This window comes from Lichenostomus cassidix, chromosome 10, assembly GCF_008360975.1.
Source record: "Lichenostomus cassidix isolate B80296 chromosome 10, HeHo_3.0, whole genome shotgun sequence".
In the NCBI taxonomy this organism is placed as follows: domain Eukaryota; kingdom Metazoa; phylum Chordata; class Aves; order Passeriformes; family Meliphagidae; genus Lichenostomus; species Lichenostomus cassidix.
The window spans coordinates 10,513,191-10,527,347 of NC_139491.1; the positions used below are offsets into that span (position 1 = coordinate 10,513,191).

The 14,157-nt window shown below is 40.0% G+C and overlaps 1 protein-coding gene across 2 annotated transcripts; it reads right to left on the reverse strand.

Moving 5' to 3' along the window:
- Nucleotides 1-4,184: 4,184 nt before the first annotated feature.
- Nucleotides 4,185-10,582, reverse strand: DUT (deoxyuridine triphosphatase). Of its 2 annotated transcripts, none has more exons than XM_085070591.1 (7): nucleotides 10,436-10,582; nucleotides 9,713-9,875; nucleotides 8,174-8,265; nucleotides 7,399-7,443; nucleotides 5,956-6,030; nucleotides 4,952-5,022; nucleotides 4,185-4,541 (listed from the first exon to the last, which is right to left on the reverse strand). In XM_085070591.1, exons 2-7 carry the CDS (start codon nucleotides 9,871-9,873, stop codon nucleotides 4,485-4,487), a joined length of 501 nt encoding a protein of 166 aa, XP_084926717.1. In that variant the 5' UTR covers nucleotides 9,874-9,875; nucleotides 10,436-10,582; the 3' UTR covers nucleotides 4,185-4,484. The 2 variants fall into 2 exon arrangements, with proteins under 2 accessions (XP_084926717.1, XP_084926716.1); XM_085070590.1 differs by lacking the exon at nucleotides 10,436-10,582 and adding an exon at nucleotides 10,262-10,399.
- Between the last annotated feature and the right edge of the window lie 3,575 nt (nucleotides 10,583-14,157).

Sequence of the window (14,157 nt, forward strand, 5' to 3'; positions counted from 1 at the left end):
AGACCTGATCCTGCAACCTTTAACCATGCAATGACATTCTTTGCCCAGCAGCAGACCCAAATTTACACTTTGCAGAATCACATCCTTACGGAGGTAGAGACTGCCAAATAGCTGTTAGTGAGGGAAGTGCCATGTGTGCCAATTCTAGAAACCAGTAAGGCAGTACAATCTGCCCTATATTTTCAGGCTTTCAGTAACTTACATAACTAGGTGCAAAATACTTATTTTTATTTCTGGTTCTTTTCTTTGGAAGTGCAGTCATGTGCAATCAGGTGGAATAAGGGTGCTGATAATTTTCCTTCAGAAATTGTAATGGTTAGCGATGTGGACACTTTTCTTTTTAGGCAGAAACCGTGAGGTACTGAAGTAAGCATTCACTTTTCTTGCACTTGAGGTCACAAATTTATGCAAGTCAAAAATGTTGGGCCTGCCAAAAACATCATGCTACACTCCACCAAATAAAAGGACACTGTTATTCTTACAAGGAAAGGTTTGACAGGACAGGAAATAGGCAGGGTCATAGAAGTTTACTTAATACCAAAACTTGCTTAACCATCTTTAAGCCAAAATACAATGATAGTTATTTAACATTAGAAAAAAAATCAGAAGGTGGGGAGGAAGACAAATATAAGAGCTCCAGACTGTATTATTACAGGAGTAGCAATCAATACACAAACTAGAGAACCTTAATTTACATAATTCAGGTTACTATATAGCACCCAGCCTTACTGAATTAACATGTATTAAGTTTTAATTTATATCCTGAACTTGCAGCCAGAGGCATCTGATTTGGAAAATCCAATGTGGAGTTTACCAGTATATAATATACTGGTATATATACAATATGTTCATTACAATGCAATCCTTAAGTAGACTGCATTCCACTTAAAGGAATGGAGGAAGAGAGAGTAAGAACAGGCTGAATACGAAAGATAGGAAAAATGTTGCTGTTCATTACAATTTTCCATTTTTGTTGAATCGCAGCAGGAGAGCAAAGCCACAGGCTTCTCTACTGCTCTTGCATGCCAGGAGGGATTATGCAAACACTGCAACCACCCAAATCTTATTTAAATTATAGTCATTGTTCCCCCTTTAATGGTTATACTTTTGCCTGCTTTCACTCAAATATTGCTGCATCTTGCTTTCCGCCAACATAGTCCCAGTGGGAGTCATCAACTCTTAATTATAGATGAACAGATCTTTGAAAAATACCTCGGGGAAAAAAGTGGAAAAGAAAGCAAACTTTAAGTGCCATCTAGTGGCTGATCTAGAAAATATTACATAGATAAAAAATTCCTAACATGCCACAGAGCAATATAACAGTAGCTGAACTGAGGAAGCTGTGCTTGAATTCTCACTATGAAAGACCAGGTTAACACTCTGGGGGAAAGAAAATGACTAAAGATCAATGGCAGCAATGGTACTGTGGCCATAATTTTTATTTTAAGATTTTTGTCCAAAAGTAGAGAGTTTAAGCAGTAGGAATTATATAGGAAGCCCATGTTTCTTCAAAACCCTCATCAGCTTATTCTACCTTTCAAAGGACATAGAGGTTATTGTAAATATTGCAGCTGAAATAAAAAACCAGAAACCTCTCAGATCTCAAAATAGAACCCAAACTAGGGAGGTGCATCTGGGGCCAAGCACCTGAACTTTCTTCCAAACCCACCTGGGATGGAAGGCCAGATTTTCTCTATTCCTATAACAAGACAAATCCATTTCTAAAAGAAAGGATTGTTAGTTAATAATGTCCTTTTCCTTTCCTTGCAGGTAAATGCCCTTTTCTGCTGCAGATAAGAATTTCTAACAAATTACTATTCATTTGTAGAAGCTTCATGTTTCCTTTACACAAAGGATGTTCCACAAGATTGTTCCCCAAGCTTTAGGTAACTCCTTTTGCAGATAAGAGTAGCTGAATTATAAAGTCTGGATCTGTTCAGTGATAATGGAGAATAGTCCAACAGAATTTTTACTTGAAGTGATTTTCATTTTGTTACTTTGGAAAGAGCTTTACATCTCTTCATTTTCATACTGCAGTGAGCCCTGGGGATCACATCTCAGTGACAAGCTCTGCGGAGATGAATCTGTCAACATGTAAGTGAGGCCTCTGCACACTGTTGGGTAGCTTCTCAAGTTACTTGCTCAAGCTGAAATGTGTGCACTCAATGACACACTTTGGCAGTTTGTCACTGAATTACAAAGCTAATTTACAACTAGGTCATGTAGGTAGGATGGGTCTCAAATAAAGTAATGAAAAAGATTGTTTCCCAGTCCCTTCTCTCTTGCCAGATACCAAGATATGATACTTTTATAACACAGATATTATAGGAAAAAGGGGATGTGAAAATAATTGAGAGGGTATTGATTTTCATATTAATGAAATTTTGGGACTATAAATAAAAAAATAGTTTGGTTTAAACCATAAAGTAGTAAATGGTGTTATAAGAAGTCTTTACTCAGTACCAGTAAGAAGTTTCTACAAGTTTCAAATGCAGGCCTTGATCTGCAGTAGCAGTATCAATTTAAGAACTCTCAGTACCTTGGTAACTTGTTGTCTAGTTAGAAGTATTTGTCTTTCATAGATCTGCTACTCCTATTGAAGCAAACCCCAACACTCTAACAGGAATTATCAGAATTTGTTACCCATGTGCAATGGTTTGGGGCACATGGAGGAGCTCAGTGTAGATGTGAGCTTGAAAGCATTTCTCATTTCAGATAAACTTTTCCGTGGTCCTAGTGGGAAGGGCCTTGCAGCAATATAAAATTAATGACATACTTCTCTAGAGAAGTACTGAGAAATAATGGAAATGAACTCCACCATACCAAGTTTCAAAATAAATGAGCCTTTTTTGGTAATGACACTTAGATAATCGTTTTCATGTTGACAAGTAACAGCAGGCATGCATCTGTAAATTTGTTTTTTCCTTGTACGTCTGAGATAGTGCTTTTTCTAGCAAATACTTCTCTCAGAATCTGTAGTATTAGCATTATCTTCAGAAACAGAAATCAGATCCGTTTCTAACAGGTACAACAAATAATGAGCATCAACAGAAATTCTTCCTTGTAGGTTGCTGTTCCAAGTGAGATCATCTTGTAGAGTATCTTTTTCTAAAAAGGACTTGCATCAGTGTATCCCCTGCTGAGTTTTTGCTCTGGGACATGGAAACTAAAAATTGCAGCAAAACCTTCTCTTCACTTACAGTCTGCCAAGAGGAAACAGCTTTACACAAAAGGATGATAGATTTTAAGACCTTTAAATAGCCTTTGGTAATTGAAGTTCCTTTTTGGCAGGTTACAGAACTGAAGCAGCTTACTGACAAGCTCAGTTTTTCCTGCGCTTTTCCTGGGAGTACAAATGCAAGTTCAGTGCTGTGATGAGGGGTAAGGAAAAACAACAGCAAAGACTGATCAGCCTATCATGCACAGAGAAGACTTCTACCCTAGACAAAGATGAATGTACTTACTGTTTCAGCACTGCCAAGCCAATGTAATGCCTATCCCATGGCTGAAGGGATCTGAATGCTCTCACACTACTCTTAATTTTCCAGCTCCTTGAGGGGGAGGGTGGGATAAAATCTATAAAATGTGTAGGATTTTGGGCCTACTTCATTAGAAATAGTCCTAGACAAGAACATGAAACTAATACCTACAGGATTATCCTGAGCTGAAACTACCAAGCAGAAGAATGGTATGAATATCAGTTTATAAAGGGCCCACCTTTCCACTGCTGAAACTTAAAGCACAGTATTTCCTACCTGTGATCTTCCAGATAAAAAGTACAGACAGCTGCAGGAAAAAAAGTGTTTGAGAGCTTCAGAGCCTTTTTTAATTCTTTTATGTAAAGCGCAAAAATAGTCACTTTTCTTTACTTTTTTGTTTCTTCTCTTCTGCATGTGTTCTTTCACCTAAAAGTTAGAGAGTCATTTAAGAAATTCCACACACTTACTGAATCAGGTTTAGGACAGATTCCAAAAGAATTCTCTGTTAACTGGACAAAAGTGAATAAAAAAAAAACAAATTGTGTGCACTGCTTCAATAATTCAGCATCTTTCTTCTATACAGGAACTTATTAATAAATTTGCAACAAGTATTTCAACGTGGAAGATAGCTTTCAGAAGACTAACACAAACTGGCAAGGGAAAAATTGGCCGTTTTAGATTAGGCAAGTAAAATCAAATAAATCATAAAGTTATTTTAAAATTTATTACAGTGTAATTGTCACATAAACAATGTGTTCTTATTGCTAAGGACAGAACATCTTAAAAGAAAAAATACATCAACTAGAAAGTCAAGCAAGTCATGCAGATTTCCTCGTTATGCAGACAAATTCACTGGAGGATAGATACCGAGAAGTCTCAATAAAACTTGAAATATTTTTATGTACTCCAAAAATCCTACTTCTAATTCAGATGAAAATTTAGAAATAGTGTAACAACAACAAAATATGTATATATATATATGTAGAAAGCGTATTCAAGTAATTTTCAGTTCTTTCCAGTAGAACCAAAGCCACCTTCACCACGTTCTGTATCATCCAGAGCCTGAAAGACATCAATTATAGTACGTTGGTTTGGTCCTTAACTTGCCTTTTGTTTCTATACAACAGATATTGTCTATTATTTACTTGTAACAAGAGCTATAATTAAGAAATCAAAAAGCGTGTGAGACACTTTAGAGTATCTTTTGTACAAGCTTAAACAAATGCTTGTGAGACAACCATTTCTAGTATATACTGAACTGTTTCTCAAGAACTCTGAAAACTTAAAAAATTCACACAAGTGCATACAAAGAATCAAGACTTTCATTCAGTTAGCACTGTTGCTATGCAGTTTTAACACTGAAAGTAATTTTAGTCAAGTATTTATCTATATAATAGATTTCATCTTATAGACAAGTATCTTATGCTATTAATCATTAAAAATAGCAGAAATATTTTCTTTTGGCAACTTACTTCAACTTCTTCTAGCTCAGGATAATAAATGCGTTCACAGATGAGCTGGGCGATTCTGTCCCCCTTTTTAACTGCAGGAAAGTTAAAATATTATTAGCTCCTTCAGAGAAGCCAACAATTAGTACTTTAGACCATCTCCTTTCAAGAACATAGGGATGTGGGAAAAGTGAAAACATTTGTTTGGAACTTGGTTATGCAGATGTTAACAGTCCCAGAAAAATACAAGTTAAGATAAACTTTTGTTTGGTCCTTTTAAGGTGAAGTGTCAGCAGCTGTACCAGCTCAAGGCCTTTGCATTCATTCCTGCTGCCATTCTCTGGCCTCTTTAGTGTCATTATGCCTAAGTACTGCAGAGATGGAGAGACAGCTGTATGGATAATGTAGCTCCTTTTCTGAACTAGATCCAGGAATTTGGGGGGAATAAAGCAAATTGATAAAAGGAAAACAGTTTCTCGCTAGTAACCAATCTGGTTCAAAGAACTTCCATAAGAAGCTTATTACGTGAAGACGCAGAAGAGGCCACAAAAACACTGGCAATATTTTAACTGGGCACTGAAGCTTAAAGCCAACTTTTTGCAAAAAGACAACATAATGAAGGGAAAATCCTTTCTTTATTACTCATGTTTCCCAGGATTCTGGAGAAGCTTTTATCTCAAATAGAGCTCAGCTAATTTTTCTTTTCAGAGAAAGGTAGAAACTTAATACAAAGTTGCACTTAAGTACAGCTTGTGAATCTAAATCTTAGCTAAGTAGGGTTGTTTTGGTTGGCTTTTGTGGTGGTGTGGTGGTTTTGGGGGTGTTTTTTTTGCATGCTGCTTTATTTGCTATGAGTAGAATCTTTCCATGTTCCCTTGACAGGACATTATTAAGTATCTATGGTTTTGTTAACTGAGAGAAGAAAAATGTTCCCAGCTAATTGTGACTCTGCATAAACTTTTGAAGAAATTAGTTTCTTGTTCTAAGTCAGGTGGCTAGAAATAGGCTCTGTCAAGCTTAGCACTTACCTTCAAAAGTCTCCTTGCCAAAGTTGAAGAGTACCACACCAACATTTCCTCTGTAATCCTCATCAATAACACCAGCTGTCATAAGAAAAAGTTTAGAGAGATATCCAGTTAGGAAATGTTAGTATATGAGATGACTAGATTGGATAATGTTTGGATTAACAAATAATTACAGTATCTCATACTGACATCCCTTACACTGCACAATTAAAAAATACATATGCAAATACTGAGACATCTAAAAATGCTAATCAGTCTTGCAAAAGGAACTGAAAAACACCATCACATATCAAGAAGTGCTTTACCACTGTACTACTAATTTAAGTAGTAACACCCTATCTGAAATCAAGACAGCTGGACCAAATTGAGGCTCCATTTGCTCTGCTAACTTCACCTCTTTCAATGTCAAGCAGAAATCTGTTCTTCACTCCAACATTTCATTTGAGAGCTATGGATTTGTACAGATCCAAATCCTGTACCTCTGGCAAGGTAACAGAATCAGAGATGTAAATAAATGATTGTCATTCAGCTACATTCAAGTCCCAAGACTATAAAACTAGCTTACTCTTATATTTTGTATGATTGTATTAACTACATAGTTCATAAGATTATCTACCAGTGCACAATAAAATAATTATATTCTGCTTTTTAAAGTTTTTCTCTCAGATACAAGAAAGATATTTCCAGTAGAAAACAGGCCCCCTTGAGTTTGGGCCTCCCTGTGGTCCCAAGTATGTAATTTGAAGTCTACTTGCAAAAATAATTTAAATACTAAAATTAAATGCCAATCCAAGACATTCCCAGACTTATACAAAGTACTACCATTAGAGATTACAAACACCAGAGGAAACTGTAGTATGACTGTACCTTGAAGTTTTAATGTTTAACCACAAAATGCACATTTAAGAATAAAAACCTGTTTTTTAAATTAGTTTCTTCAACATCGTGAAAAAAATTGTAGCGCATATGATCCATAGTTACCATGTAATCTCTGCACTACTTCTAGTGTGGAAAAGGTATTTAGAGTCCTCTTATGTAAGGTTTTGGGTTAATCCAATGGCATTTCTGAATTGCTTCCTAATTAAGATGCTAGTAACACTGAGAAAATTTAGAAAAATATGCAATTCTCAGGTTAACTTGCTGGTTAAAAAGTGGAGAAAGCAGAATATGAGAAGTCATCTTTAATGCCTACACAAAAAAAACCTCTATGGCAGGCATTACCTATCTAAGTATGATACAGTTATTTTAAAGAATCAGCAGTATTTTTTATAATTAATCAAGTTTTAACATAATTATGATACACTCTCTACCTGAGGTGTTAGCCAGGCATCTTCTTTTGCCAGACTACCCATGAAACCATCATTTATTTACACGTTACAGTGTGAAACTAAGGCACTTGTGTGATCAGTATTTACGAAGTCTTAATAAAAAGAACAAAAATCTTACCTCCAACATCTATGAAGTGCTTTGCAGCTAAACCTGAACGTGGTGCTAGAAAAGAATTTTTTGTATGTATTACAATTTATTTCTTTAAAGATGTATATATAGGTTATATAGTGTATTTGCACAGAGTCTTGGCAATGAGAATTGTTTCCACGGTATTTTTAAAATAAACATGGTATTACAGGAATTACTCTAGGAGTTTATATATATATTAAACAAAATAACAGCTGCTACAGGCTACAATAAAATTGCCATTTTTAAGTGATAAAAAAGTGTCTTTATTTGACTTCCAATTGCAGAGTAGGTTTCTCCAAGGATGGCACCTGGAGCAGACAAGGACTGTCTAATCTTGGGTTATTTTTGGTGGCTACCACTGGTTTGGCATCATCTCAGAACAATATTAGGTCAATCCATTTAGGTTACGATAGAAAACAATATTTGGCAAGCAATTTCCTAGGCAGTTTTTGTGATTTAAATTCTGAAATTGCAGAGAAATAATGAACTATTGCAGAACCTATAAAGTTTAGATTACAATGCTAGATTACAAGCATTTTTGCTGATCATCCGTTTGTCCCCTGACATACACCAAACCTCAAATGTATTTTACAGTGGGTAACAGGAAAATGTCTGTTACAAGATTTAGTAAATCACACAGCCATATGGCATCCCTTTTTTGTGCAGAATAAATCTGAAAGCTTTAGGCAGAATCTAAATGTGACGATGGCCTTAAACCTGTTCTAGGATGACTCTGCAGCCTTTTTACAGCTTTTGTACTCACCTACTCGGCCATAGCATCCAGAAGGGAGTGCTATTTGAATGTCTGTTTTAACTACAGCCTTTTCCATTGGTGGTATCACACAGTCATAAGCACTAGAGTAAAGAAAGAAACACTAGTTTATAGATAGTATTTTTAAAATTTCCTTCTGTAACTTAAGGTAGAAAATTACCCAGAATTAATCTGCCTGGGCATTTATACAACAAATATTTACAGATTTGCAAAATCTAATGCAGATTCTAAAACAAAAGATGTTCCCATTCTAATGGTGCTAGTGTAAGATTCCAGAAATGTCACTTGAAAAGCATACTCTTGCGATTGCCAGTTTTAAATGCTTTTTTAATTGGTAAGATAGACAAAAATTACAAAAAGTTTAAAGTAACCATTAGGTGAAGTGGTTGTGCGTTTTTTGGTGCAAAAGCAGAAACTTTAAGGATAATACACTCTGATTAAGCTTTCTACAGTGGATGAACTAGTTGTAATCAAAATTAATAATCTATTAAGTTAACTTTCAGGCAACAAGGTTTTTTTTCTGAGCAGTCTGACAGTTCACGATTCACTTGATTCTCCTGGGAACTCTGCACTACACAGATTTTAGAACTTGCTGAAGCTACCCAACTGGAGGCTTAATGAAAGGCAGTGGTAACAACACTTGCCATGTCTTGACCTTGATGAAGAACTGTTTTTTAAACATTAGGAAGCACGGAAAGGTTTTCTATAAAACAGACTTTTTCCAGGTTTACAGTGCACCACTGGAAAAAGAACAAAAACAAACCTGGTGAGATGAAAGGGATAAAGAGTTAAAAGGGGTGAAGGCTGGTGAAGTAAATCTTCAGAAGTCAGAGAGATGAAGGAAGAAAAAGGCTGATTCTTCTAAGTAATACTAAAAAGGGTAAGTTAGAAGTGGTGGCAGTAAAGTTCAGACGTAACTAGTGACTTATCACAGCACTATGCAAACAATCACAAGTCTGGCTAATCCTATTCCTTAACATAGTGAAAAACATTAAACAAGCGTCATTATAAATTCAACCAAACCAAAACCCAAGTCTGTATATCAACCCACATGGTTTCCAGCTAGGAGCACTATCAACCTGCTACAACGCCCTTTGGCAGGCAGCGCGCCAGAGCCAAGAGGAAAGCAGAAATGCACAAGTGCTGGCAAGGAGGGCCCATGTGCACTACCATTTTTTCTTTTCGACAGGATCGCACCTGGCTAATCTGGGCACCAACAGTAATTCCGGATGGTGGGTTAAGCCTGACTTTTAGCCAACGACTGCATCTGCAATGCCTGATGAAATCCATGCTGTAGCATGGCTGGACCGCAGATACCCGGAAACAGTCAGGGATGAAGAAGCAAGGGAGCTCCAACTAGCTCAGCTCTGGCCTCCTCTCCTGCATGGCCAGCGAGCCTGTCCGGGGGCTCAGCTCGGCAAGAGGCCGCAAGGGCCCCCCTCAGCCGCCAGTGCCCTGCGGCCAGGGCTCGCCGAGCGGCACAGAGCGAGATCTCCCGCCCCGGGTGCCGTACTCTCTACCCTCCCTCACCTGTACAGATCGTAGCCCGCAGCCCGCGGGGATCCCCTGGAGGGGGCGAAGGCGTTCTCGGACAGCTTGGTGAAGCGGAGCCGCGTGGAATCCTCGGCGGGTCCCGAGGTCTTCCGCCTCTTGTTGGGGGACGGCTGCAGCACGGCCTCGGAGGCGGGCATGGCTGAGGGAGCGGGAGAGACACTGTGAGGAGCGGCCAGCCGCCCGCCAAAAAACCCGCCAAAACCCGGCACGGCCCACGGGGGCGGCAACGGGGGGGAAAAGGGGCCGTCCGCGGCTACTCCGTGTACGCCGCAAACACATTTCCCCCCTCGGTGAGAATGGCTTCGCCCAGCTCCTCCGGGGCGCCCCTGGCCCGCAGGGAGGGTCCCCCCGTGCGCCAGGGGGGGCCCTCAGCCCCCCACAGCAGCCCTCGGTCGCGGCCGGGCGGCCCGAGGGGCGCAGAGCGGGCTCGTGATGCGCCTGGGCAGCGTATGTCTCCCCCAAAGCCCCCGGCGGCAGCGGGCTGAGCAGCGTCTGTTCCACCCCAGTTCCCCCACTGCCCCTTACAGTGCCCGCGGGGCTGGAGGAACCACCGAAGGCCCCGGTGCAGCATAGCGCCGCCGCCGCCGTGTGGGGAGCGCGCCATGACCGCCCGCCCGGCGCTCCCCGCCGCGATCCACACAGCTCATTGGGCGCGGGCGGAGGCACCGGTGCCCCGTTCTTCCCCTGCTTGGGCTCTACCTGCCGGCGCAGCCCTTCCCGGAGCCGCCCGGCCCGCGGCGCTCCTCGGGATGCGCCGGCGGCGCTGCGGGCGGACCCCGCGGGATGTGCGGTGTTGCCGGGGGAAGCGATTGCGGCTGCACGGGCGGGCGGGGCCGGCGCGGGGAGCGCGGGAGCTGAGGGCGCCCTCAGAGGGACCGCGGGGACACCTCCTGTTCCAACATGGCACAGCAGGGCTGGCTGAGCACAGCGCCCTGCCCTGCAAACTGCCTGCAAACAGCCGCTGTCCACCCACAGTCACAGCGCGATGGGGCTGGGAGGGACCTCTGGGGAGCATTCAGTGAAATCCTGCTGGTAAAGCAGATCCTCTTAGAGCAGGTTGCACAGAGCAGTGGCAGAAAGAGACGTCAGAAGTGATCAGGCCATGACAGAAGCGTTTGCCTTGTGAAAGGATAACGGCTCTTGTCGACGCGGTAGATGGGAAAACCAGTCCATGCTCGGCCTGCCCTGTTCTTCTGTCTTGGAGCAGAAGACTCATGATTTCATTGTCTTTAATACTTTGCCTTCTTGCCATCCCATCTATGATGTAATTTCCCCCTTATTTTTTCCTGTATCTGTATCGTTCTAGCTACATATCTATGTATCTATCTATAGGATATATAGATAGATTCTACAGGACATATCTGTATTCCCAGGAATAGGAATTTCTTGGTTTCCCCCATGGCTCTGCTGTGGGATTGGATTCATAGTTTCAAAACCCTCTCTGGTGAGGCTAATGGAGGTATTTGTTTCTCTGCAAAATAGCTACAGACTGTTGGATTCTTTCTACTGGTCTAAATTTTTGTCAAGCAATTATTCTTTGTGATTTTTAAACTCTTTTAAGTGTATGTGATTGTCTCCTTGCTATGTTACTTTTTTTAAATGCAGCCAGATGGCAGTGAAACCTTTACTACACATTACCATTCAGTTGTGAAAGGTATTTTAAAGAATGTCCCAATTTAGGCTTTCTTTTATTCCTGTACAATATTTTCAGTCTAAATAGTATGCACTGTTAGTAAGAATATGTACGTAACACAGACCCATGTGAAAAGACTGCTTAAAATATTTTAAGGCTTCTGATGTAAGCTATCAAAAAATGGAAGTCTATAGGAATTGAAATTGTATCCCACTAATATCTAATTGTAAATGTTTATTTATACAAGCAGGACTTTTTAGAGTTTAAAACTGCGTCGTGCATTATAATGTAGAAAAGGACCAATTTTATGAATGGCCAGGCTTGGTGAGGCAAGGCTGGCTTCTAAACTATGCTTAAGGTAGCTTGGAAGCGCATGAATAATAGAGAGGAGGAGTCATCCGAAGTATTATTAAGGAGAAAGGTCTCAGCTGAGTGTCACTTGTTTTTTTTTTTCCCAGATCTTTACAAAGGGAAGCCGCCCCCCTCCCCACCCCCCCAGCTTTATGCTGGAAGTCTGGGCAAAAAAAAGTTTGCCTTGGTCCTGGGAATGTGTTGCTGACTGTGTGGAGAGTCAGTCAACCTTCCTGCGTGCTTGATCGCTAATTAGTGCTGCTCTCCATTGGGCATTTCCTCCTGACTTTGAAAAACAATACTGAGATAAACTGGAATCATCTGCCTTTTTACCTAGATTGAGAGAAGTGGAGTTTGCTTTGTTGTACGCAGAAAGAAACAGGGCTTCTTTCACGGATGATGGCAACAAAATTCTCCCGACTGAAGTTTTGGTGTTAAAATGAGGATTTTTGTTAGAAGAAACTGTGGCTTTAAAAGGGAGATTTCCCACACCATTCTCACTTAGAACAGCTGTCTCTTTCACAGTGATTAAGGTTTGTAATTTAAAAGGCTGTTATGATGTTGTGTGCTTATAATGAAAGTCTATTTTTGATTGCATGTTTGCAGTACAGTGTGGGGGCTGTGGAATTTTGCCATTGCTTTTTAGTCTGTTCCAAACAACCTTAGTGTTTGATTTTGTTTGAAACTTAATTTCCTCTGATGAAATTCCAGCAATGGCATGACTGTGGGTTATTACACTTGTTGTTTGTGGAGAATGTGAGCTGCAGCTTGCTGTAGTTGTTTGTTTCCATTTTTTCTTGCAGAGTCGAGGCCAGTGTGGGATGTTCCCTCAGCAATGCTGGCCACACGGTCTCGATGGACTACACAACTGTCAGTAGGAGCTAAAACTCTGTAGCTGTTTGCCCCATATGTACAATTTCAGTGCTGATTCCTGTTACCTGTTGACGTGTCTCTTGCTTGTAAACTACAGTTGCTGAAACTGCTTTTGCCATAAATATCTTGAAATACCACATGGAATTAGGAAAAAATGAGAAATGTCTAGGTTTTCTGAGAATTAATATTGCCTAGTAAGAAAAGCTTTTGGTAGGACTTTTCAAAGATGTAATGAAAATTGCAGAGGTGTAAGACCGATGAAATTTCCTATGCAAGTGGCTGGAGCTTTGTACCTTGTGATTATGCAGATTGAGTGAAAACTTCTTTGAGTGTGAAGTAGGACAGCAACATGCTCTTTGCAGTAGTTGCAGTTGTTTCTCCTCACAATGCAGTGCCATTTTGTTTAGGTAGCTTTTCTACTCACCCTGTTGGGTAGCTGATTTAAAAATAAAATAAAGAAACAGTCTCCTCAAAAATAATCTCTGTTGGGAACAGAAAAAACTAGCAAAAGGCACATTGGAAGAATGCTGTTCTGGACAGCATAATCTGGACTGTGCTTTAGGGGTATGTGATCAAGATGAGCAACTCACCAGTGGTTGTAAAAAGATTTAAGGAAAGTGTAGTCTCTGAACTATGATGAAATACCTTCTGTGAAACCTGTTGGAGCTCCACTAACATTAGGAGGGAAAGGCAAGATTCACTGATGAGAGGAACAATAGTGGATCATTTTAACAGGCCCTTAGGCACAAGCTTAGCTGTGCAGGATGCCTAGGCTTTTGAAGAAAATTCAAAATATTCTTTGTTCTTGCTTCATAGCAATGGTATTTTCACACTTTAATGTCCCTGGTTACTTTATCTGTGCTTGCTTTTGTCATGGCTGATCAAATCAAGCCTAAATTTTATAAACTTACAGAATTGGTAGTGTCATATGAGCTAAAAATGTTCTAGACAGCGTTAGAGCTGTATTTCTTCCTAGAGATGTCAAACATGTAATTAGAGTTTAGTTACTAACTTGAGTAAAATTCAGCAGTTGTTTTATGCATAACTTATATAGATAAGTGTTTCTTACAGAGTTGGAAACGAGGTAGGTGGATAAAAATTTTAACAAAATTTTGCAATCTGAGATACAATTTAAGATAGTGCATAATTAGTATGCTCTCCAAATTGGTCAACACACATTCAGAAATCATGGTGAGGAACAGGAAGTAGAAGCTGCTCGGAAAATACTTTGTCTAAATTACGTGTGAATTTGTGGAAATAACACCTTCAGGTGGTTAACTGCTGTTGCATCCTGAGTTTATCCCATTACACTGTTGTGTGGATACATCTTCTAATTGTAGCCCAAGCAAGAAATTTTACAGAAATGGGTATGCTAGTACTTTTGCAATGCCCACAGCAATGTGTTTGTGAGAGGGAAGTATGAATGGTATTGAAAGTGCCATTGCTGGTTCATTTAGTGCTCATTCTCTTTTTGCATCTGCTTAGGTCCTCAGAACAGTTTGGGTCAATGTTCTCTATAGATTGAGAGTTAGAGTACTTGGGAATATTTAGGAAACAATCCCTA